Source organism: Osmerus mordax, chromosome 22 (genome assembly GCF_038355195.1).
Source record: "Osmerus mordax isolate fOsmMor3 chromosome 22, fOsmMor3.pri, whole genome shotgun sequence".
Taxonomy (NCBI): Eukaryota; Metazoa; Chordata; class Actinopteri; order Osmeriformes; family Osmeridae; genus Osmerus; species Osmerus mordax.
In genome coordinates this window covers 5242249-5265766 of record NC_090071.1, presented here as the reverse complement: position 1 = coordinate 5265766, position 23518 = coordinate 5242249, and the positions used below count along the sequence as shown (strand labels likewise).

The 23518-nt window shown below is 43.8% G+C and overlaps 4 protein-coding genes across 8 annotated transcripts; 3 read left to right on the top strand and 1 right to left on the bottom strand.

Annotated features, from left to right (window-relative positions):
• Positions 1-117: 117 nt before the first annotated feature.
• On the bottom strand, positions 118-1475 carry cldng (claudin g). Its single transcript, XM_067260092.1, has 3 exons — positions 1308-1475; positions 929-1158; positions 118-622 (listed from the first exon to the last, which is right to left on the bottom strand). The coding sequence occupies exons 2-3, from the start codon at positions 1118-1120 to the stop codon at positions 185-187; spliced, it is 630 nt and encodes a 209-aa protein (XP_067116193.1). The 5' UTR covers positions 1121-1158; positions 1308-1475; the 3' UTR covers positions 118-184.
• A 2444-nt stretch (positions 1476-3919) lies between these two features.
• Positions 3920-11228, top strand: LOC136966322 (uncharacterized). The gene is made up of 6 exons (XM_067260800.1): positions 3920-4071; positions 4207-4346; positions 4529-4670; positions 4758-5039; positions 5259-9729; positions 9969-11228. Exons 1-6 carry the CDS (start codon positions 3928-3930, stop codon positions 9977-9979), a joined length of 5190 nt encoding a protein of 1729 aa, XP_067116901.1. The 5' UTR covers positions 3920-3927; the 3' UTR covers positions 9980-11228.
• A 189-nt stretch (positions 11229-11417) lies between these two features.
• Positions 11418-18513, top strand: arl13b (ADP-ribosylation factor-like 13b). Of its 5 annotated transcripts, none has more exons than XM_067260319.1 (10): positions 11418-12151; positions 13802-13872; positions 14065-14314; positions 14482-14587; positions 14911-15113; positions 15275-15389; positions 15585-15741; positions 16052-16174; positions 16421-16489; positions 17272-18513. In XM_067260319.1, exons 1-10 carry the CDS (start codon positions 12093-12095, stop codon positions 17283-17285), a joined length of 1167 nt encoding a protein of 388 aa, XP_067116420.1. In that variant the 5' UTR covers positions 11418-12092; the 3' UTR covers positions 17286-18513. The 5 variants fall into 5 exon arrangements, with proteins under 5 accessions (XP_067116420.1, XP_067116419.1, XP_067116423.1 ...); XM_067260318.1 differs by having other exon boundaries at positions 17109-18513; XM_067260321.1 differs by lacking the exon at positions 11418-12151 and adding an exon at positions 13350-13414 and having other exon boundaries at positions 17109-18513.
• Positions 18514-19047: 534 nt separating this feature from the next.
• nsun3 (NOP2/Sun RNA methyltransferase 3) lies at positions 19048-22508 on the top strand. The gene is made up of 5 exons (XM_067260746.1): positions 19048-19137; positions 19253-19803; positions 20081-20235; positions 21773-21894; positions 22081-22508. The coding sequence occupies exons 2-5, from the start codon at positions 19293-19295 to the stop codon at positions 22349-22351; spliced, it is 1059 nt and encodes a 352-aa protein (XP_067116847.1). The 5' UTR covers positions 19048-19137; positions 19253-19292; the 3' UTR covers positions 22352-22508.
• Positions 22509-23518: the final 1010 nt, after the last annotated feature.

Here is a 23518-nt window from a genome sequence, read left to right as displayed (position 1 = left end):
GCTAAACTAGCAACTGCTACTGATAGCCCTCAGGTCAAAATCTGCAGTCAACTCGATTATACATACAAAATCATTCCAAGAGCCTGCATCATGTAAATACGTTTATTGTTTATACAAATAAGTGGCACAAATGTAAATAGTAAAACTTGTCTTTTTTTTTAAACCAGGGCTGCAGCTTAATAGCTCAAAGATATGACGTTCCGTCCTTTCTGTGATCAGGAGCGATTTTGTATCTGGTGGTTTTTTCAGCTTTGTTTTGTTGACAGGAGCTACAAAGGAGCCCCCCTCCAATCACCATGAACACAGCTGAAGCCCAGCCAATGAAGACTCCTGCCCCCAACTCCCTCTTCATGGCTTCGTGTACAAAAGGGTTGTAGAAATCGGTAATGACTTGATGGGCGGTCCAGCTAGGTGGAATCAACCCCAGAACACCTGCAGTGAGGAATAGAACCCCTGCTGTGATAGCAACTCTGGCCTTGCCCGTACCTTCCTCCAGGCAGTTGGTGCACTTCCCCCCAGCGATGCCTGCCAGACCGGCAACTATAGCGACCAATAAAGAAATAACCAGAATGGTCCTGGATGCCTTAAGGTCCACAGACAAGGCCAGCATGGAATCATACACCTTAGAATCAAAAAGAACAAACAAATGTTATTCATGTACATAATTTATGGAAGCATTTTGTGATGGATATTTAAATTACTGTAGTTTGATGGGAATTGCAAAATTGTCCTGCAGGTGACCAATAAAGTGACACTACATATCATTGGACATTACACTTTAAGACTGGTAAAACATTTTTTATCTAGTTCAACAGCATTACAGTAGTCACAGTCATGTAACAATGCTATTCCAACACCTGATCTGTAAGATGCAACACAAGGACACCAAAACATCAATAGCAAGTCTTTCAAATGAGGACAACCCCACCTTGCACTGCATCTGTCCCGTGCTCTGAACCACACAGGTCATCCACAGGCCTTCCCAGTAGATCTGGGCTGTAACAATGTTGTTGCCAATAAAGGCTGTGACTTTCCACTGTGGCAAGGCACAGGCCACAATTGATCCCAGCCAACCCAGGATCCCCAGGGCCAAGCCCAAAACCTGGATCCCGAAAGACATGCTCAAAGTCCGGAAGTGTGGGTGATGGAGAATCAAACCTGGATTTGGAAATGCAGAGACTACGATTTTTAAGTGGCCTAGAAGGTGACTCATACGTAAGCACAGTAGTTAACATTCACATGTTAAGTGCAGCATCGTCATTTTGGATCCCTTGTTTCAAAAATGTTAATTTAAATGGCTTTGTTACCTTTTCAAATTGGCTGATTTACACGTGCCTCCGCAGCCAGTGGTCTCTGATCAGAACTCGAGCTGCACGATTTACGTGTGTACTAAAACACCAGCGGAATTTTTATTCCACAGTGATCACAGTTTATATTATCCCGTAGCCAGCACCTGAGTAAACCCTACGTTTTCAAACGTGTGTTTTCCTGACAAGAACGTATACAATATGTTCATGTTGGCTGATGTTATATTGGTTGGAATTTTAGGAAAGCAGCAAATGAACAATCTACAACAGGTGTTACCAATTTGGTAATCAGCGATCAATTAGAATGACCAATCGTTCAAAGGCAACGCACACGTTGGCATTGGAGTTTAAATATTGAAACTAGAATTACACTCTTCACAACTATAGTCAGTAGTAATATATAGTAGTCATATATATCTATATATATTTATATATATAATATATATATTGGCGATATGCATTATTTAACCCACATTGTTATTAATATATTTAAAATGAACAAAGTCTACAGTAAATGGACGACTAATAATACAATTATCATTCCATTAGAATATGCAGGTGTATGCATCTTTAATAAGAGACTGCCTGGCCATTCTATTAATTGGTCATTTGATTGTGACAATGTGGCCATGAACGGATGAGAACGTTTAGGTAATGCAATGTAGCACTGTAAACAGAAGCTCTCATCAGTTTAGGGAGGGTACGAAGCTTTTGCAGTGGCAATGACCAATCACAAGTCAACTCTTTTGCCTATTATAAATATCGACGTACATATCATCCAATCACATTTTTCAACGCAACACGCTTTTTTCATTGTCGCCTGCCGTCGAGTTGTAGTTGCTGTTGTACGCGCTAGGCTGGACAAGCAGTATGGCGGAAGAAGACAGTGAATTTGAGTTAGAGGGATTTAAAAAACAATTGAGGAGTTTGTTTGACAGTTTTTTACGAGAGGAACTCGGACCCGAAAGCGACATATACTGTGCAAGGTTTTGCGAGGTAAGACTTGAGAGGTATTTGGATGAGAATATAGGAACTGAAATTAAGCCCACTTCGTTGGCTAGCTAACGTTAGTTGTCGGAGCTTGCCAACCAAATTCCCCTCCCCCAGAATTGCCTGGATGGATTTAGCTTGGAAGCTAACAACCAGTTGTCTCTTGCTGAACACACAATTGCAACTATAACCAGTTATGCTATAGCAATGTATGTTTTTCTATAGATGCCAGTACAGCTGCTGGCAGGCAGTCCTCAACGTATTGTCAGCGAAATGTAGTTTTAGCCATTTGCAGATCTAGACAAGCTGCTAACTGGCTAGCATGTTGAGTTTTACTAGCTTGGTTCGAGAGCCAGCAAAAGTGTAAGATGTATTACTAGCCAGATAATTTCGTCAAATTCATTTCAAAGCTCATGGACCAGTCAGCTTTTGAAGAACTAACCACACTAAGTCAACCACTGGTAACCAAATGTAACTCTCCCTACTGAAAAGTTACCCAGTCTCAGATATAAACTGTTGTGTGCCTTCCACACCACTCAGCTCCTTCCACTTTTTCATTGACCCTCCTGATCTCCCCCCACTCCTTATCTATTTCCAACGCCTTCCTCTTTCGTCCTCTTTATTTCAGCTGGTGGAGGAGTGTACTGGTCGGTGGCAGGAGCCGCTGCCTCAGCTCAGGTTCCTTCAGAGTGCGCTCTGCTCGCTTGTCCAAGCCTCCGTCTGCTTCCCCTCAGATTGTGAGCATGTGCAATGCACCCTGAGTAGCCTGGCACTGTAAGTATTAATGCTGAAAGGCTTTAGGTTTGCATTTGTATAGTTGGTGTTTGTAAATGGCAAGTAGGTTATGTTGCATTGCACTGCAGTTCCGTCAATGCATAGTTTCAACTGCCAGTCACGTTCTTTTGCAGGAGTGCCTTTGAGCTGTTGCTGTTTTTTGGTCAGAGTGACTTCCTGAGGAATCCATTGAAAGACATTCTGGACTCTCTTCAGGTAAGTTCTTGTTTATTTGCTGACCACTGATAAACACTGTACTTGATATGAGAAGAGGATTTTGATGATCCAAGTTGTAGAGCCCCTCTTACGCATACACTGTAGCTCTGAAATCAGAAAAAAGCCTTGTAGACATGGATGCACGCCTGTTACAACATGACTAACATGATAATAACATGGCACCACTTGATGCTAGCAATGGAACTGAGGGACTTCTCTCCACTTTGCTTTCAGGAATGCTGTTCATCGTTTGTAAGGCACCAGAATGTCCACCTTCTGCAGGTGATGCGGGTCATCAGAGAGGGTGGATCCTGGGCAAGCCCCACCCTTCACGCCATCCTGACTGAAAAAGAACTGCCTCGGGATGAAGGTGGGTAAAGTTCCGTTGCATGTACTTTGTTACTGAATTGTATGGATTTAGTAGAGTCCATTGTGATTGGGAAGATTCATGGGAAATGTGAGCTTGTTTTTAGATTTGTTTTTGTTGTGAGTTAAGTCTATGGACAACAAGGGTTTAGACCTCAGGGTCTAAATTCATGTATGTTTTAGACTCAGCATTGCCCCTCCTTTTCTCACCACAGTGGACAGATACCTTGGCTCTGAGATGCCAGTATTTCTGGAATTGAGGATACGGTACCTGATGGCCAATCAGAAAGTCTGTGAGGCCACGTCGCTGGCTAAGACTTGTGCTCAACACTCCAGTCTGGGGCGACACCTGTTTTTCCTTCAGGTCTACCTCACCTTCCTATGGAAGGCTTCTCACCACGACCACCTACACAAAGTGGTAAGTGGACTGTGTAAGCTATTTTTTTGAAAATGTTGCCTCTAGCTGTAAACATCCTAGTAGGATCTTATGGGGCTTCTCATTAATGACGCAACGCTTTTTGAGTGTACACTGACCGCTCTTGTTTCCCCTCAGATAGCTGAAGCTGATGCGAAGGATGCTGTGGATATCATCTGTTATATGGAAACTGAGCATGATGATGATGAACTGGTGCTGTCCCTCTGCAGAGCCTTCCTCTCCCAACAGCTACGGAGAGGAGACATGTACTACATGTGGTACGTAAAGTGTCCATGCTCACACGCAGTACTAGGTTACCCCAGAGTTCATCATACTTGAACAATGAATAGAACATTTTACTATACTGATGGACATCCTAAGGAATAATAGATTTACCACCCTAACTCCTTTCAAAACAGTTGATTTGTAATGAACACTCTTCCTAATCTCCTCCCCACAGGCAACTTGTGTTCATATGGAGTAAGCTTCAACTGCGTGTTAACCCGTCCAAACAAGCACTCCTGGACCAAAGCCGTCAGCTGATGCTGTCGTCCACCAATGTCAAATCAATTTTCCCTTTCATGGGTGTGATCGTCGCTGAGGTGAGGGCAGATCCTAACTTGTTGTATTGACTCACTGGATGTTTAATTTTGAGACGACTGTTGTAATTTTTTGTGTTTCTTTCCCAGATGGGCAAGGAGGCCCTGCAGTTCTGTGTGGAGCTCTGCACCCATGCCCTCCAGTCTGAACTCCCCTTTGACGCTTCCACAAAGTCTCTGATTTACAAGACCATCGCCTACCTTCTACCCTCCGACTTGGAGGTGTGCCGGGCATGTGCCCTACTGGTCTTCTTTCTGGAGCGCAGCCTGGATGCCTACAAGACTGTCTTCCTGCTCTACACACACCCAGACCAGGAGTACCATGCAGAGGCCGGCCCAGTGGGCAACCATGTGCGCTTTGAGATCCTGCAGGTCATTATACATGTATACAATGGAAATCCAGTGGAAATATGGCGCCTGCTATAGTAGTTGCTTCTAAAATATAACTTTGGTTTTTAATGCTGTTATTATCGTAACACATGGCTATTCGTTGTAGAAATATTGCACAAGTAGACTTGCTTTTTTAGCTCATTTATTTTTCCTGTTTGGTTTCTGACATCCCCTTTTCTTTTTCTTTACTTCTGTCCTCAGGTCTTGAAAAGGGGTCTGTACTTTGACCCGGAGTTCTGGAACCTCATGGCCCTGCGGACCAACTGCCTGAAGCTGATGAGTGAGAAAGTGGGGAATGCTGCCCTGGTGGAGATAATGGAGGAAGAGAAGTGGTTGCCCAGCTACTGCACCAAAGAGTCTGTCTGCTGCGGGGTCAGTTCCTCCACCTCCAACCAGCTGCCTACCAAGCCACCGACAAATCACCAGACGACGTCCAAGAAACGGCTTCACAAAGGAGACAAGAATCATGTGAACAAACGGGTAAAAACGCGTCATGAAAAGAAAGAAGACACAGAGTTGTCGGTAAACCACGCTGTGAAAAGGAGGGGAAAGAAGCCTGGTTTGCCGCCTGTCAGGGACGTAACCTGCGTCTCCTCCCTGAGACGATCGTTCAGACAACTGGACTCCTCACCAGAGAACCTTGCACGGCCATTTGTTGCCCGACAGCATCAACACATGACCCGCCTCTCAGAAAAGAAACCCCCCAAACGTAAGATCAGAAGACCTCGCTGGCTCCTGGAGGGGGAGTCCACTCAGGCTGAGAACAGTGCCCCACGGAAGGGCAAGAAACCAGGGAGGAAGCCTCAGCAGCAGAAGCAGCTCCGCACCGCAGGGGTGACCAGGAAGTCCATGCCTGGGCTGGTCAGGAACAATACCAAACAAAAGACTGCAGAGATGCCTTCATGTTTAGCAGAAAAAGAGCACCAGAAGGAGTTTACCATGGAAAAAAGTTTGACCTCATCTCCAGACCAATCTTTGGAGGTCTCCCAGCCTGATAATGACCTTTCAGCCTCTTTTATTGAAGATGTGGACAATACGCAGAAGTCACCAGAACCACCTTGTGAAAAGCTTCCCGTCAGTGCCATGCAGACAAAGGATCTACCCAACAATGAGGTGATCATAAGAGCCCACGATGCATGTACCTTTATACAGAAGATGCACAGCTATGCACGACGCTCCAAGGTGAAATGTGGTTCACCAGTAAAGGATAACCCGGCCTCAGACTTAGCAACAACTGTAACTTGCACTTCAGATCACAGAAGACCACTGGCATCTGTGGTTCCGAAGGACAAACCCTTACTCGTGGCCTCACAAACCCAAATCTCAGCTGAGGTTGAGGTTCCCTCCAAACTGCATGAGGGTACTGTTGTTCCTGTATGTGTTCCCTGGACTGATGAAACTTCCACAAACAGAAATGATCAATCAAATGACACGGCAAGCTTTTCTCCCCCTCAAAATGTAATTGTTCATAATGAGTATAAATACACTGTGGAGCTGTTGACTAGGGACATAACCAGTGTTCCAAATGTGACCAATCTTACTGACACATTAGCTGTTCTTAAAGGACCACCGGTTAGGGAAAGTACTGATGAAGTTGTTCTAGAGACAATACCAACTAATGTAACAGTTGTAGAGGAACAAGCCATAGATGTGAATACAGTTGTTTCTCACCAGACACTTCCTTTCGGGAACACCACTACTCTAAAAGAGTCAACAGACTCAGAGGAGCAGGCTTTTAACAAGTCAGTGACTGCTGAAGACACACATGATCAGGCATCAGTCCTTCTCACAGAGGAAGCTCAAATTGTTCCAGTAGAGCCAATTGATACAGACTGTGATGCTCGCAAACAACCCACAACAGGAGATGTGGATACAGGCAGAATCCCTGACCACACAACCTTTGTGCCTCACTGTGCAATGTCCAGCAACTCCAATGACCAGATTGTGGAACCGAATAGTTCTCTGGTCTCTAAGAACAAGCCACAGCAAGAGCCAGAACCAACCACAGGAAGTGGACCACAGGACACCCAGGAGGTGGAAACCCTGGGAAACCCTTCTAATGGCCCCACACAGGACCCTGAGGACTCCCACCTCATGCACCACTGCAATCTATGCAACAAGGTGATCAAAGGGAAGCGTGTGGTGGTGGCCCACTCCATGTACCACTACAGCCAGGACCAGTGCATGTTCTGTGGCATGTTGTTTAAAAATAACATCCTGGCCATGATGCATTTGTCTGAGCACATAGAGAAACTGAAGGGCAAAGTGCCATTGGAAGGTGACCTCCAGGAGAACATTTCCCGTAAGAAGGTTGATTCTGAACACCCTACACAGTCTAGCCCAAGGAGAGGCAATCATAAGAGGTCTACTAGGAATGTTGCCGAGCTAACCTGTTCTGACAGTAGGAGTTTAAGGTCAAGCCATAAGCAGACAGACACAAAATTATTAGATCGAAATAGAAAGCCTCGTAAGCAAGCAGTTCAGAGGGTAAATGGACATTTGAGGGGAAAAGTGGAGAAGATTAGGGCTGTTTCGCCACCAAAGGAAAGGGAGTGGAAAACTAGTAGTGGACGAAATAACCATTATTCTGATTCAAGGGACGAGGCAGAAGAGCTATCAACTTCAGTGAGGGTAACCAGAGAACTACGGCGAGATTCTACTCTTAAACAGACTGTTGACAAGGAAACAGCCAGCTCATCTTCCTTAGCAGTGGACAGTGGAGTAGAGGCAAAGACGAGGCGTCTTTCTACCTCGAAGAGCATTGATAAAGAAAGGGAGCCAGCTGCTATAGTCGACACAGCAGGTGCTCAGAAAAACGTATGTTGCCCTGTGGAGGGTTGTCTTTGGCCATCAAACCAGCCTAAAAACCGCCAATCTCTCCTCAACCATGCTCTGGAGGCTCACTATGGGTACACCAAACCTCTGGAGTTAGCCTTTAGCCTGGGAAACAGGTGCTGCAGTACCTGCTTAAGGGTCTGCTGGAGCTTTCAGCATTATCAAGACCACATTGAGAGGCACAGAGCTACCCCCAGGCACCCCTGTCTGCACCAAGGCTGTGGGGCCAGGTTTAAAACCGGAAGAGAAATGAGACGCCATACAAGAAGGCATAGCCCCCTTCGGGCAGGCTGCTGTTTTTCAGGATGTACCAAACTGTTTGCTTGCCTCTGGGCGCTCAACCTGCATGAACGAGAGCATTACGGAAATACCTCTCCCACCTCGACAGTGGAAAAGACCAAGCGGTTGGAAATAAAACAGACACGGAAGAACACTAAAGATGTTAAGAAACGATCTGGTTGTAAACCAAAGGATTCCCTCACAGATGTGTTGCCCACTTCAAAGGTCAATAATAAGTTGAAAAGGGCAAAAGCTAACTCTAAACTGAAAGGTCCTCACAAAACCACAGCTAAATCGACTCGGAGGCATAAGATTAGAAACAACTTCAAGAAAACAAAGGCTATAAAGAAGAGTGTTCAGGCAGATGAGAAGGATTCTTCGGTTTCTTTACCCACCTCATCTACCACAGGTGTAGCGGCAAACAGACTGCAGGATATGCAGGCTCTTTCAGTGAAGGATGGAAATACTATCTTAACTACCACCACCAAACTGTCTACAACTAATAGAGTATTAACTAAAGGATTAAAGAGAACTTCTGCTAAGAAAAAGAAACAGATGAAAAATCGAAGTAGTCAGATTACTACTGTGATCTCTCGTGAAGACTGTGATGAATTGAAGACAAAGGAAATTGTAAATCCACAGTCTACTAATCTGGAAACCTCAACCACTACTGACCCCACTCCCGCCAGTGCAGAAGAAACGAACAAATTAAATATGAGTGCTACACTGAAATCAGATATTTTAGATGGGCTGTTACATGATACTAAAGATGCCTCAACTGTTTGTCCCAGTAAGACAGTGGAGGTGACTGATGAAGTGATCAAGCTGCAGACTGACCCACTGTTTGCCACTCTGGACAAAGCTACTCCATCTGCTTCTTCTAGCACAACCACACATTTGATAAAGTTAAAGGTGAATGATCCATTGAATAAAAAAGAAATCATCAAGAAACTTGTCAAAGACTCAAGGGAGCCTGCTACAAAAGACCTCTTGAATATCTTGGTTCAGCCTAATGATGGGGACCCTTCTGATGCCTCAAAGCCTGAAAAGGTGAAGACTCCAGTATCAGATGAGCAGCCTGACAAGGTTGTAATGGATGTTGCAAGCTCAAGTACAGGGAGTAAACCAGTGGTTAAAGCTTTAGATTCTACAGTGACAAGTCGGGGTTACCATGTAGTTAATGGATACTCGGCGAAAGGTGACACATCAAGCACAGAGGCAGAGCAACACAAGCCACAGCCTGAGGTCGATTCTGAAGCCATGAAAAGGAAGATTGCAGGTCCCTATGTAGGGAAGAAGCCATACATCAGGCCAGCACCGACATCCTATTTAGACGAAAAGTACACCTCCATGACCAAACGCAGGAAGAAGATGTCCTGGTCATTGCCTTTCTCCCCAGAGTGTAGTGCTTTGCAGGAGGCTGTCGCTGTAGCCACACCAGCCCAAAGACAACGCTGTGCCAAGTGTTTCTCCTCTTTCAACAGACCAGAGGAATTACAGGCTCACTTGGAGCTAAAGAAGTGCACATCCCTCTTCGGTTTTGACTCGGATGAAGAGGGTGAGTATAAAACCGGGGAAGTAGTTTAAAGATGTATGCAAATGGAAGACCTTGATTTTGCTTTAACTACATGTTGGATGAATGCAGTATATTTTTACTACTGGGATTTCTTGAAGTAGATTCAAACATTTCCTTTAACTGTAATTGAAGATATTGTGAAATTTTTTTGTTTAATATGAATGTTCTACATGGTATCCCTTTTTTTGCCTACTATAGTCATGTCCTAATTGGTATTTCAGGTAACGGGTAATAAAGGTGACTGGAAAGGTGGATGGATCTCTTAAGATGTAGGAAGAAGATCTGCATCTATAGACTTGCTGCTAGGGGGTTCCTTGTGGACTCCTCAACTTAACCACCCCCCACACACATACACACACACATTCCTATGGAGGAGGCCATGGATGATCAGGCAAGTCTGGGCCCTGGTGCAACGATAGAACATAGAACCAGAGTTTACAAATGCCCGGGGCATGTCTATTAGCCAGGTCTGATAACTATTAGGCAGCCATGAGGACAGTTGATGTGGATTATATGTTCGGAAGAAGTGCCTGGAGTAAACCTGCAGGGTTTGGCCTGCTACTTCCATTGTTTGTGGTCCAGAGTTCCTAGAGGGGTTGTGACTTGCTTTGAGCTGATTTCAAGTGACAGTTTTGATACTGCAGGGAGGCACCTGTAGGGGAAAAAAAAGAAAGAAAAATAAATCGTATTAATCTTTTTATTTTTTTCTTCAAAATAGACAATACTTTTTGGATGGTTTGTTTGCTTTTTGCACTCTGTTGTATTTCCATCACAGTTTATAACCACTTGCACTTCAGTAATTTTCTTTAATCATGATATATACATATAGATTTTTACTATGGTATTACACACTGAGAAGGTGACAGTTGAAGGCCATATTGTTCAGTGTTTTGCTGACTTTGCAGAGAGCCTTTTCTGTTGACACTTTTCTTGACGCTAATGTCAGTACTCAATGACATGGTGAGATTTAAGTTAAAGACCCAAATGTTAAATGGCTGTGATATTTCTGAGAAATCAGCTGTCTACTTCTGTTTTTAAATCATAATGTTCCTAGGTTTTGTGAACCTAAAATGGTTTGCTGTGAACTTTGTATTTTTCATTCCATTTATTATCGATAAACATTGTGAACATTACTTCTCCAACCAACTACAATTAGTTGCCATTGCGTTGTCAGTGCTTTTAGCACACAGGAATTTAATGTGATATGCTCTGTCGGCCTAATGGCTTAATGTAAAGAAAAAAATGTACAAAATATTTTGAGGTTGCTGGAGAAAAGCAAGTTTATCTTGGTGTCACAAAGTGCACAATAAACTGTGAACTATTTCGTCAATGAACAGGGGCAAGGATTAATTTATTATAGCTTTTGTTTTATATTTAGCTCATGTAAATATTTGAACAGTTTGAATGCATCATTATTCATATTATATTTGGGTGTTGGAAACGGGTTTATATAACAGGCGTATATTGGGGGGGGGGGAGAAGTAAGCAAATAAAACATTCGAAATCGGAATGTGTCGCTTTCTGGTCTGAGTTCAAATACAATGTTTTTTTTATGAAGAAATACGGAAATTGCGTTCATCACACTTGCTCGGTCATACCACTGAAGGAAACATCGGAAATGACGAAGGCAAGTCTGCAGCCATAGCAGCAAAATCGATAGCATAAACAAAGCTAGCAAAATGTTTAGTGTGAGTGCTAGCTTGCTGCATTTCTCTACGAATTTGGATGGTTTAATTGGACGGATCTTTTGATTGGCAATTATTTGACACTTCTGATTTGAATCTGGTTCCAGCGTAGTGTGGGTAGTCTATATATGTGTAAAGCCGACAAGCTTTGATCCAGATAAAGAGCTGCTGTACTAGTATACAGTAGTGTAGCTTGCTAGAGCTAGTTAATGCACACGCAACGCAGATAAGCTATTGCTCCGTTACTGTATCTGAGCTAGCTAACACTAGCTTTAAGTTCCATACTAGCGAGCGAGCTACGTTGCTAACTCGCTTTATCTGACGTTGCCGTTACTGTAGCTACCATACTATAGTTGTAACAGTACTGTACTAGCTAGCTATAGGCTTAACATGAACCCATTATTTGCAGAAAATACCAAAATGGGGCGATGATTATGGCTAGGTTTAACACAGCCACGTAGATAGTTAATCTACTGCAGTTTACCAATATTACAAACGAAGGTTTTGGTTACATATTTTGGCATTCGTGTTTTTAACTAACTAGAGCTAGGTACAGTAGTGTATTAGCTAGGTGAAATACAGATGGCGTTTCATTGTAAATCAACATAGGGAAGAAAGCCATATGATCCGTTTCCTCAAATTATTTGGATTTTGACTGCAATGTTCAGTCTGATGGCGAATTGTTGCAATTGGATGAAACGCTGGCGTGAGCCTGCAAGGTGAGTTGTAAACATTTTGTCTATAATTTGAATTGAATATAGCTACTAATGATGAGCGTAGATACATTTGTATTGAATCAACTAGTGTCACCTATTAATGTGTCTAATGCAATGACCTGTCCTTACAAGCGGCCCAGATGGTGACAGTTATTTATTTTTTACTGACTTTCAGATATACACCATTATGCTAAAAGAGTGGAACTCGTTATATGGTTATTTATTTATAGTAGCCTATCTGCAATGTTTGGCTGAGACTGGGGCCGTGAGGTGAGAGAGGGGCTTTTCCTGGCTCTTTTGCTGTGGGGTTTCCCCAATCAGGGACTAACCAGCCTACTGTTTGCTTAATCACATCACTCATGGTGCATGTCACTTGGGGCCAAAGAAATTGTTATTGCATCACTCTTCCCCCACTTAGACCTTGATAGCCAGGCCACAGGGTGATCCATTGAGACAGTATGATACTAAGAGCCAGTATCTGGAAGCTGGTGGTACCACATGGTTCACTTCAGGAACCATATGCTCAGGGAGTAATCCTCTGCTAATCCAAGACCTGGCCTAAGAGGCGTGGGGGAGGTTGTGTTTGACTGTCTCTGCCTGTATGTATGTGGGTCGTGCGGGTCGTGGTGTGCCCAGGGGTGGGTGCCGGACTCTAGGGGACAGACAGGGATACTCAAAGGCCCGTCCACTGCAGGTCTGGTCGACAGGCTTCCCAATGAAGGCCACTTGGCTTCAGAGGACCGTCCACTGGATAGTGCGCTTGATGTCCCTGCGGCGCAAGTGCCGTAGTTAAGTACTTGAAGATGGAGGTTGATTACAGGCTATGTGTGTTCGTTTCCAATGATTGTATGTCCCCTCTTGCCATATATTCTGTGCATTTGTCTGCATACTATTTGTGTGTGTGCCTATTTTACTTGACATGAGTCACTTTTTCAATATTTAGCAATGTAAAGATTAGCCTTGTTTTGTTCTGTGAGTTGATTTGTGAAAGACGCTGTATGCATTTAAGTGCATGCTCATTGTTAAAGATGGGCTTCAGCGATTGAGGCTCCATTGGCCTTCTATCAGACACATTGAATAGGACATTGGAATTGCCAACAAACTAGCCCAACATTTTTAAAGCGTCTGCTTTGCGTTGCAAATAGTTTTTTTTTTTTTTTACCTGTCAGGTTTGAAACTACACAGCGAGTTGGAATGGAATGGAAAAATATGTTAAAGCCTTCCCAGTGACTGCCTCAACTAAGCTGTGTGGCGTCAATGGGGGAGGTGATATGTTCTGTTGTCAACGCTGCATGACTGCATTACACTATGAGTGTGTGTGTGTTTGTGGCTAGGTTACGTAGATGGACAGATTTAAAGAGCTTAATGCTGACTCACTCAACTTGTGGATATTCTTCTCTACTCTGCAATCCTGCAATCCTACAACATGGCATATTCTGCAATCAGTATATCATGTATTTAGGCCTAGACCAGTCACTGACAATATCCCGACTAACGCATCAACAAGTTCATGTCTGGCGACAGACTGCAAGCCAGGCATCCCCATATAATTAACATGGATGATTTCAACACAACATAAACACTGAGTCGATTGAGACCAGCTTTACCAATTCAAGACTTCTGTTGAATTTCCATCACTCTTTGAATTCACAGGAAAGTGACGCTGGTCATGGTGGGGCTCGACAATGCAGGGAAAACCGCCACCGTCCGAGGGATCCAAGGAGGTAAGACCTCTCCTGGACAGGGACTTTCCCAGATTGCTTAGTCATAGAATTCTGTAATGTTGTCATTGAGTCCCACTTTTTACTTATTAGACCGAAATGTCAATTCACCATTTACCAGTCTGTACCTCCATTGACAACAGGCATGCTGTGCTAAACAAAGAACCGTGTATGTGTGTGTGCTCTCTATTTCAGAGAGTCCAGAGGACGTAGCTCCCACTGTGGGCTTCTCAAAGGTGGACCTGAAGCAGGGCAAGTTCGAAGTGACCATCTTTGATCTGGGCGGAGGCAAGAGGATCCGGGGCATTTGGAAGAACTACTACTCTGAGTCGTATGGCGTGGTGTTTGTGGTGGACTCGAGCGACGTGCAGAGGATACAGGAGACCAGGGACACCATGGCTGAGGTCCTCAGACACCCGCGCATCGCTGGCAAACCTGTCCTGGTGTAAGTCTTTTTTCTAGAATCCAAAGTGCAGCACTAACTACTACAACGGCAGCATTTGGTGATTACTCAAGTGTCCTCTGTAAACAACACATGTTGTTGTCAGTTCACCCGGTTTCCACACAGTCACTTCTGACATCTCTCCATTCCCTCTATCTATTGGCTCCCAGGCTGGCCAACAAGCAGGATCGGGAAGGGGCATTGGCCGAGGCGGACATTATTGAGAACCTGTCACTGGAGAAGCTTGTGAACGAGAACAAGTGTCTCTGTCAGATTGTGAGTGTCCTGTGTGTTTTGAAAGAATTCTTGGAAACTGTTCATTCCATAAATCATTCTTGTCTTACGTTATTGGCAAGGCAAGTTATGTTAAGGTTAAGGGCTACATGCTTTGTGTTCATGCTGTAGTCAAAACCAATCTCGTGAAAACAAAGTTAGAACCCATGTGAATTTTGATTATAGACCACAGCTTTACACTTCAATGTTGTCAATGATGCATTTTAGCTGGGTTTGCAAGAAAATTACATTTAAAAAATCTGTTTTCCTTAACAGGAACTCTTATTGAAATCTGATAGCCTTTGTGTATTTGTTTTTGGTTTCAGGAGCCTTGCTCGGCCGTATTAGGCTATGGCAAAAAGGTGGACAAGTCCATCAAGAATGGCCTAAATTGGCTGCTCAACAATATCGCCAAGGACTACGAGGCCATCACTGAGCGTGTGCAGAAGGACACTGCAGAGCAGAGAGCCATGGAGGAACAGGAGAAAAAAGAGAGGGCAGAGAGAGTACGGCGTATAAGAGAGGAGAGGTGAGGAGGAGAATGTGACGGAGGAAGGGAATGAAGAAAGGGACCTTAGAAGAAAGAGAGCTATAGAAAGTATAGTAGACCTGAGAACAAAAAGAGAGGATGAGACTGAGCGTGCCTGTTCCGTTCCTCTGCAAACAAGGCATCCTGTTTTCTCTTCCCAGGGATAGGCTAGAAAAGGAGGAGGCGGAGCAAGAGGGCAGGCCCATCCAGGTGGAGGAGCCTAATGATGGCAACATGCCCAGCCCATTTCAGCCAATCATCAGCGTGATCTCTGAGGTGTGTATGGGCTGTTTGATTCTGCTAAGTTATCAAAGTACAATGAAATACATGTTAATCAGTGACCTGTCTGTTTCATTTACTGTAAAGTGTCAGGTATTAGAAAACATATGTCAGATGAATCTGCACACATAGGTACTGTGTTATGTCAGCCAGTCGAGGATATAGACCTGTGTATTCTGCCATGTTGTGTAGAATGAAGACAAACAGAAGATGGAGAAGAAGAGGTTGCATGAGACACAGGAGGGTGGTGTCAACCGGCCAAGGGGCGAGGAGGAGGAGGAGGAGGAGGAGGAAGACGAGGAGGAGGAGCCTGACAGTGAGAGACAAACGCCAGAGAGCATTGGTACAGGTGTGTTCTGTGTGTGTGTGTGTGTGTGTGTGTGTGTGTGTGTGTGTGTGTGTGTGTGTGTGTGTGTGTGTGTGTGTGTGTGTGTGTGTGTGTGTGTGTGTGTGTGTGTGTGTGTGTGTGTGTGTGTGTGTGTGTGTGTGTGTGTGTGTGTGTGTGTGTGTGTGTGTGTGTGTGTGTGTGTGTGTGTGTGTGTGTGTGTGTGTGTGTGTGTGTGGTTGTTCGAAAAAAGAGGGTGGCGAGCAAAGAAGCCACAATCTGATTCGTTTGAGATCCCACTTCAATCCCTCTCCTCCACCTCCTCCCTGTGCAGCTTCAGGCGACCAGACCAAGAAGAAGACCAGGAAGCTCCGTCTGAAGAGGAAGCACAGGGTGGACCCCCTGAGGACAGATGAGGGGGCTCCCGAAAGCCCCACCCCTCCACCCCCACCTCCAGGTATGGGCCCGGGAGCTTCACTCTTCATGGGGATGGGAGAGGAAATGAAGTTAGCAAGGAGAAGATTGGGTGGAGGAGAGAATGCTGAGAGTTACAATACTGTCAATAAAAAGGCATCTTTGTCCTTCAATCCCTTGGCAACTAGGCTCGATATGGCAGACTATCTTTGGTGCCATGATCATGCCTTTTGACTTATTTATTATGCAACATCTTACACCTTTTTACTGTCACTGTTTTCTCTCTTAGTCGGCTGGGCTACTCCCAAAGTTTCTAGGCTGCCTAAACTGGAGCCACTGATGGACACAAGACGTTCTGGTAAATGAATGTGTTCTCACACTGCGGTCCTGATGGTCTCCCCTGCATGTCCATACAGTATCTTGGCAGTGTGTGAACTCACTCACTCACTTCAACTACCTCCCCACCCACCCACTAAACTACCTACCTTCCTAGCCACTCACCCACCCATTCAACTACCTAACTTGGCTGTCTGTGGATCATGTTCATCCACTTGTTCTGTTCATCCACTCATCTAACCCCCTCTACCTCCCTCACTGATCCAGGCTGCTTGTGGGCTGACTTCCTCATCATTCAGCACTGTCTGCATCCATGACTGTGCCCTTGTCTCTTTCACTAACATCCGCTGTTTGCCTCTTGTAACACCTTCTCCATTCTGCTTCCTCCAGGCCATGGTTGGTTTGTGTGTGTGTGTGTGTGGCACAGTTGACACAGTGGACATCATCCACATACACGTTCATGTTTTTTGAACTGGACGTCTGCTCAAATTGTTCTTACATAACATTGGGTTTCGTATCTTATTTTCAGTTCTCTTTGTTGAGAATTGACGACACAACATCTGTTTGTATTACAGAAGACAGGTTTCCCTGGGCTTTTCTAGTGTAGTCACAGCCTTTCCTCCTCTCTTTCCCTTCCGCAGACTTCTATGGAAAGCCCCTCCCCCCTGTCGCGATCAGGCAGCGTCCGAACAGTGACACTCATGATGTCATATCCTAACCCTGCACCCCCTCCATACCTGACAGTTCACTGACCCTACCCATATCCCCCGAATCACAGCTCTCTTCTTTGGTTTCTGTTCAAAGTGCGTGCTGTATAGAAAAAGGCTCGCCAACCGAAGAAGGCTTGAGATGCGACGGCCAATCAACGTGGAGCTGATGGTTCAGTTGAGAAGCAAAGGATGTGAACCGAACAACATAATTTCCCAGACTGATAAATGCAGTTCAGAACATGGACTTCAATGCTGAAATTGCTCAAATATTTTTTACTGTTTATATCAGTATTATTGTACACTAAACTCTAACCCATCTCTTTATAACATATGTTTACACCAAGACACAGAATGTTAATGTCAATTATAAATGTACATTTATTTGTTTTGTTTGTGTACATCAGATGTTGAATGGTATGTTGTTGCATAAATGTGTATACTGTCGAAATCATCCATTTACTATTAAGCTAACAATATATGCTTTTGAATGATACTTTAAATATATTTTGTATTGTGCTTTTTTTTGCACACAATTTTTGCAGAAGCTGGATATTGCTGGCATATAAGACATTTTCTATAATAAATATTAGATACATGTAAAACAATATATATTATCAAGAGGATCATACGAAAGCTACGGAGTTATGCTGAGTGTGAGGGCCTTTCTTACTAAACTCTTGTTTGCTTGTTACTGTGCTTTCTACTGTGGTTTCATAGCCCCCAATGTTCAGACTGTCTTACTTCACCTAAGTGAGTATTGAATTACCAGCTTTATCTTATAGCAGTTCATAAGCTGTGCAGCAAATATTATTTGCAGACACTAAGGGCTACAACCACCCATTTTCTTTGAGGAATATTACATTTAAAGAGACACCGTCTTGTATGCTGAAAGGGATAGGATCATGCATAAACTCTAACATTTACTCCTTAATGCTGCAGAACAATGTAAATGGTAAATCTGAGGTGTAAAAAATATGGAATATTTTAAAAAGAAAAATACTTTTTGAATAATATTTTTATGCTTATTACTAAACCAGCAAACCCATCACAGTTGACTGTTTCTTATTATTTTGCTGTAGAATATTTAAATTTTATTTTACTGTATTACTATCAGTAAATACATTCAATGTCAAATATTGTATCGGTTTTTACATAAATTCCAAGTTCTTGAGACTACAAATACATGTACTCTACCAATATCTCATTTTACTGTCTAGCCTTACTTCGCTTCATAGTTACTTACAGCAGGCCGTCTCTGATTAAATAGCAAGTTTTCTTGCTTTTGTATGGTTATATTTTATACCTTGTTTGAATTTTGTTACAAGAATAAAAGAAAACGTCGAGACGTGTGTCAATAATTTGTCCAGCACGTGTACTGTATAATGTTACGTATTTTGGGGCAGCCCTTGCTTAAAACATATAATTCATATCGTGCCTATTCCAAAAGACTGACATAGAAACAAATATTTGTTGTGATGCTTTAACATAAAAAAACGAATCCTAACAGCATTTGAAGAAACATCGGAACCAGGAACTGAGTTTAAGCGGTAAAAGAAAATTGGAGCATATTTAAAGGACGGACCAGAAGATGTTTCATTGAATGTAGAATGCAAAGATTTTTTATTTCAAGAGAATTCTATGTTCGTAAGGGGGTCTTCAAAGTATTTCCTGTTCGAACAACTGCATATCTACAAATATTATTATCTTGCAAATTTATCATCGGTTCGAAGGCGAGACTGTCAAAAAAGCAGGCAACGGTCCCAGTCCAACCGGTAAGAAATTAACTGCGTGTTGTTAACTGAGGATACCCACGTTCCATACAGCGTTTTTAATTAAAAAATGTGATTTGATTAAAGGTTATTACAAAATCTGCAAAAAGGAGACAGGTGTGCCAGCTCATATTGGACCAGTTTGAGCAACAGTACAGCAAGGAACTGGGCCCATTATGGCTCTCTGCAAGGTAAAGTATTTGTCTTGAATTGTCATCATTAGCTTGAAGATTTGGTGTATGGTGTACGGCCTATGCAGTCATGGTACCTTGGCAAGTCCTGTTTCATGTATTACTCTCTCTATAGGGTTGTGTTGCTGAACCCACAGTGCTGGCAGTATGGCGTCATGCTCAACCGATTTACTTCAGTGGCAGACATCACACAGATCCTCAAGTTGCAAGGCTTCACCAGCATACTACCCAGCTCAGTTATCTACACCCTGGACCCTGTTGATACCCACAAACCACAACTAGACACCAACCCTCCATCCATACTCTCAACCAATCAGTCTCTTCCCTTTCAGAATTTGCCTGTCCCCATTCCAAAACATGACTCAGAGCCCAGCTCTCACCACAATCCTCCCCCTATGCCTTCTGCGGACCCAGGCCCTTTTCCTCGTCCCTCTCCATCTCCCCATCCCCCTCCTGTCCCCTCCCTGCAGTGCCTGATCCACACCTCCCCAGTACGGTTCCCCTCCCAGAGTCACAGGCCGGGCCAGTTGAAGCAGTACTACCTTCTAAATGCAGCCTCCCTCCTCCCAGTGCTGGCTCTGGGGGTGAGAGATGGGGACAGAGTCCTGGATCTTTGCTCAGCCCCTGGAGGAAAAGCACTGGCCATCCTGCAGACTGCTCACCCAGGTTTTTTTTTACTTTTTATTTGACTTACAATACCTATAAAAAAATAGGTTTACACATTTGACCTTTTCTTTTTCTTTCGCCTAAATGTCTTTTTAAGGCCTGTTTAAGTCGACAAGGCTCTAGACTTGATTTAATTATACCCATCATAGTAGCAGTACAATACAGCCTAATACAACACAGTGATAAGGCAACAATTAAATGCTACTTTGCTCTTGCTTTAGTTTTTGCCTTGTACTAATCTGCTGAGACTAAATACTGTTTCCCTGTGTTGTTTCAGCTCTTTTATGTTGTAATGAGGTGGATCCTAACAGGAGGGATTGGCTTGTTAAAACCCTGGAGTCCTTTCTTCCTCACTCGCTAAGCGACACAGTCACTGTCTGCAACCTAGATGGTCGCACATTTGGGGAAAGTCAGCCTGGAATGTATGACAAGGTGATGAACACAAACATACAAATCTAATCAAACCAGTATTTCCTATCTTTTTGCTACTTAAAAAAATAATGTACGTCCTTTGCTAGATTCCACAACACAAACCCCACATTTAATCCAAAATCCTAATCTGTAGTTCATTCAGATGACCAGACGGGGGTGATGTTGATCCTTAATCAAGGTAAAGACGTGGGATTTTAAACAGTGCATGAAGACATAAAGTCATGTTTGACCTTGACATGCACTCTTTCATATTGGTTTTGTCCAACCTTGTAGTCTACTTTGACTTTAAGAAAAGGCTACCCTAAGGCCAGCCAATAGTATGGTTACTGACCCAGCCCATGTTCTACATGCTGAGCATGAGCCACTGCCCTCCGGGAGGAGATTCAGTGTCCTCTGTTGCAGATAAAACAGATTTAAAAACGTATTTGTCCCTGTGTCAATAAAGCAGTTATATATCTGTAGATAAGAAAAGGAGGAGGACAGGATGGAAACAGGAGGATCTTTGTTTTTGTTAAAGGGGGGGTCAGATGGCTGAGCAGTTAGGGAGTTGGGCTATTAATCAGAAGGTTGTTGGTTCGATTCCCGGCCGTGCAAAATGACGTTGTGTCCTTGGGCAAGGCACTTTACCCGTACTTGCCTCGGGGAGAATGTCCCTGTACTTAACCTGTAAGGTGCACTGTATAAGAGCGTCTGCTAAATGTAAAGGGATTGGTGCAGATCTCTGCTCTTGGTGACGTGTTTGTAAAAATGTTCTTTTAGGAACCTTGCTGTATGTTTTTATTCACGTTTGTATGTGGAAAGGTTGTCTTTTACAGCTGCAGCATGTGGTAAAAGTCCAAGCCACTTGTGGGACGACAAAGTCAACCTTGAATCAATTTGTAGCAAACCCACACTCGGTTTGCTTTCCTGCACCAAAATTAATCAAGCCATTAACCTAAGATTATTTTACTTAATTAACCACTTTTGCTCAGTTTACACAGAAGCCAGGAAACTTCCCCCCCAAATGATTTTTTTCCAATAAGCAGGTGTGCCTTACATTTATTAATTTAACAGACGCTTTTATCAGATGCATTAAATGCTAAAAGCTAACTGCCATTAGTTACAGCAGTCAGGGCTGTGGTGCTAAGTGAGATAACTGCTGAGCAGTTGGGGGCTGTGTGTATCTGAGGAAACTAGCAAACTGCTAAGAGGCTGTTAGTAAGTGAGCCAATGGATAATGAGACTAGCAGAAAATCAGGAATAACCCCAACGAATCTCTTTCTAAGAGAAGATTAGAGAGAGAGAGGAAAATGGTAGCTAGAGTGAGATAAAGGAATCAAGATGGGGAGGACAAAGAAAGGTGTAGGATTACTTTTTGTTGCCAGATTTCTCACCATTTCATCTCTCCAAGGGGGTCTGTGTCTCCCCCAAACCTCCACCATCACACGCTGCTCTCTCGCTTTGTTCCTCCCTCGGTCTTGGTTAACACCCCTATAATGATTCTATACTATCTTTCTATCGTCATCCCTCCCTCTGTCTTTCCCTCCCCTCTCCCCAGGTGTTGGTGGATGCTCCATGTTCTAATGACCGTAGCTGGCTGTTTTCCACCCTGAGCCAGCAGGGGGCGCCCAGGCTGAGAGAGAGGAGGAACCTACCCAGCCTTCAAACTGCTCTGCTCAGGTAGACATCCAAATCAGATACCTTTGGATTTTACCAAACCCTCTCCTTTGCCATTGTTCTGAAAGGACTGGATTTTCTGTAGCTAGGGGAGAACATGCTTTCCCTTGTTTCCTCTTGATGGTTTACAGCAGAGGCGCAGCAGAAAAACAGCCCCATTGACTTCACTTCCTGCCCCTACCACTTTAGGTCAGCTCTTCAAGCAGTGCGTCCAGGGGGTGTGGTTGTGTACTCCACCTGTACTCTGTCCCGTGCTGAGAATCAGGAAGTGGTGGAGGCCGTCCTATCGTCGGTTCCGGGGGCGGAGCTTGATGATCTGGAGGAGGAGCTGGTACTCCCACTCTCAGACCACTTCACCTTTGCTCCGCCTGGCCACGCCCCCAGTGGGATTCTAGTGGTCCCTCATCCAGGCAAGACCTGGGGGCCCATGTTTGTGTCACGCATCAAGAGGACACACTGAACCTAGGTAGAAAATTGTGTCAGCCAGCCAACACATAATACATATTTATTCATGATGTACAACGATTGTAATTGTTCTATGCATCTGTGAAAGCATTTATTTTAAAGGTTAAGACAATCTTCAAGGTTATTTGGGGGAAATATGTGTGTATTAAAGAGTTGTGGAAAGCAACCATGATACAATTTGAGGGGTTCGGGATGTCTAGAAAAGTCTGTGCCAGCACATCACACCCGAGTAAAGTAAAGCAGATTTACCTGACCTCACCAAACTAAGCTAAAGCACTAAGCAGGCAGACCGGTTCATATTAAACTATACATGAGTATACCAGACGAGACTAAACAAAACTAAAGCAGGCAGACCAGTCTAGACCAGGCCATAAACACTGTAAAGGAAAATGAAGGGATGTTGAATTGTCAAGTCATGCACGACACCCTTTTTAATCACTGCCCAGTTCATTCACCCAGGAAATGAATAGTCATATTCAGACCCCTTGCAGGATGACTCTTTCACCATTGTGAATCAAATGTGAAAACAGGTTTCTTCAAGTGATTGCTGCACGAGTTAGATGACTGCTGGACTGGGAAATGGCCTTGGCAGCTTCGGCGCCCACATCACAGTTGACATTTAGAACCTCCCTCTCATCTCTGCCGCTTAATAATGTCAAAGCCTGTTACCAGCGATGCCTTCTGGGGGAGAGAGAGCTTTTTCTAGTCCTTGGGCAGTTTGTGGGCATTATACAATATGTCTACTGTGTCATGACCTCAGAAAGGCTAATTGTCGTTGGTTAAGAACACCTCCACTGAACTACAGGCTATGCTTCTATTTATTATTGAGTGAAAAGTTGAAACTTACATGAAAAAAATCTACATGAATTTAAGAATATTTTACATGACTATTTGGTAGGTCCCCCATCATTCTATCCCAGAATGATGTTCCAATGAGCTTCTTGTGACATCACAGAAGGCTTGGCTTTCTCAATCTTCAGTTCTCCCATTAAATGATCAAGGAGGTCTCAGACTTTTGGACCTTAGTGAGTGCCATCCTCTCAGGCTAGCCCTCCATATGATAGTCCTACTGAGTCTGTGTTCTAGTTTTGCTGGTGCAAGTGATTGGCAACCACTCCAGCTTGCCCCCACATTAGCCAAATAGCACTGTAGTCAGATTTAC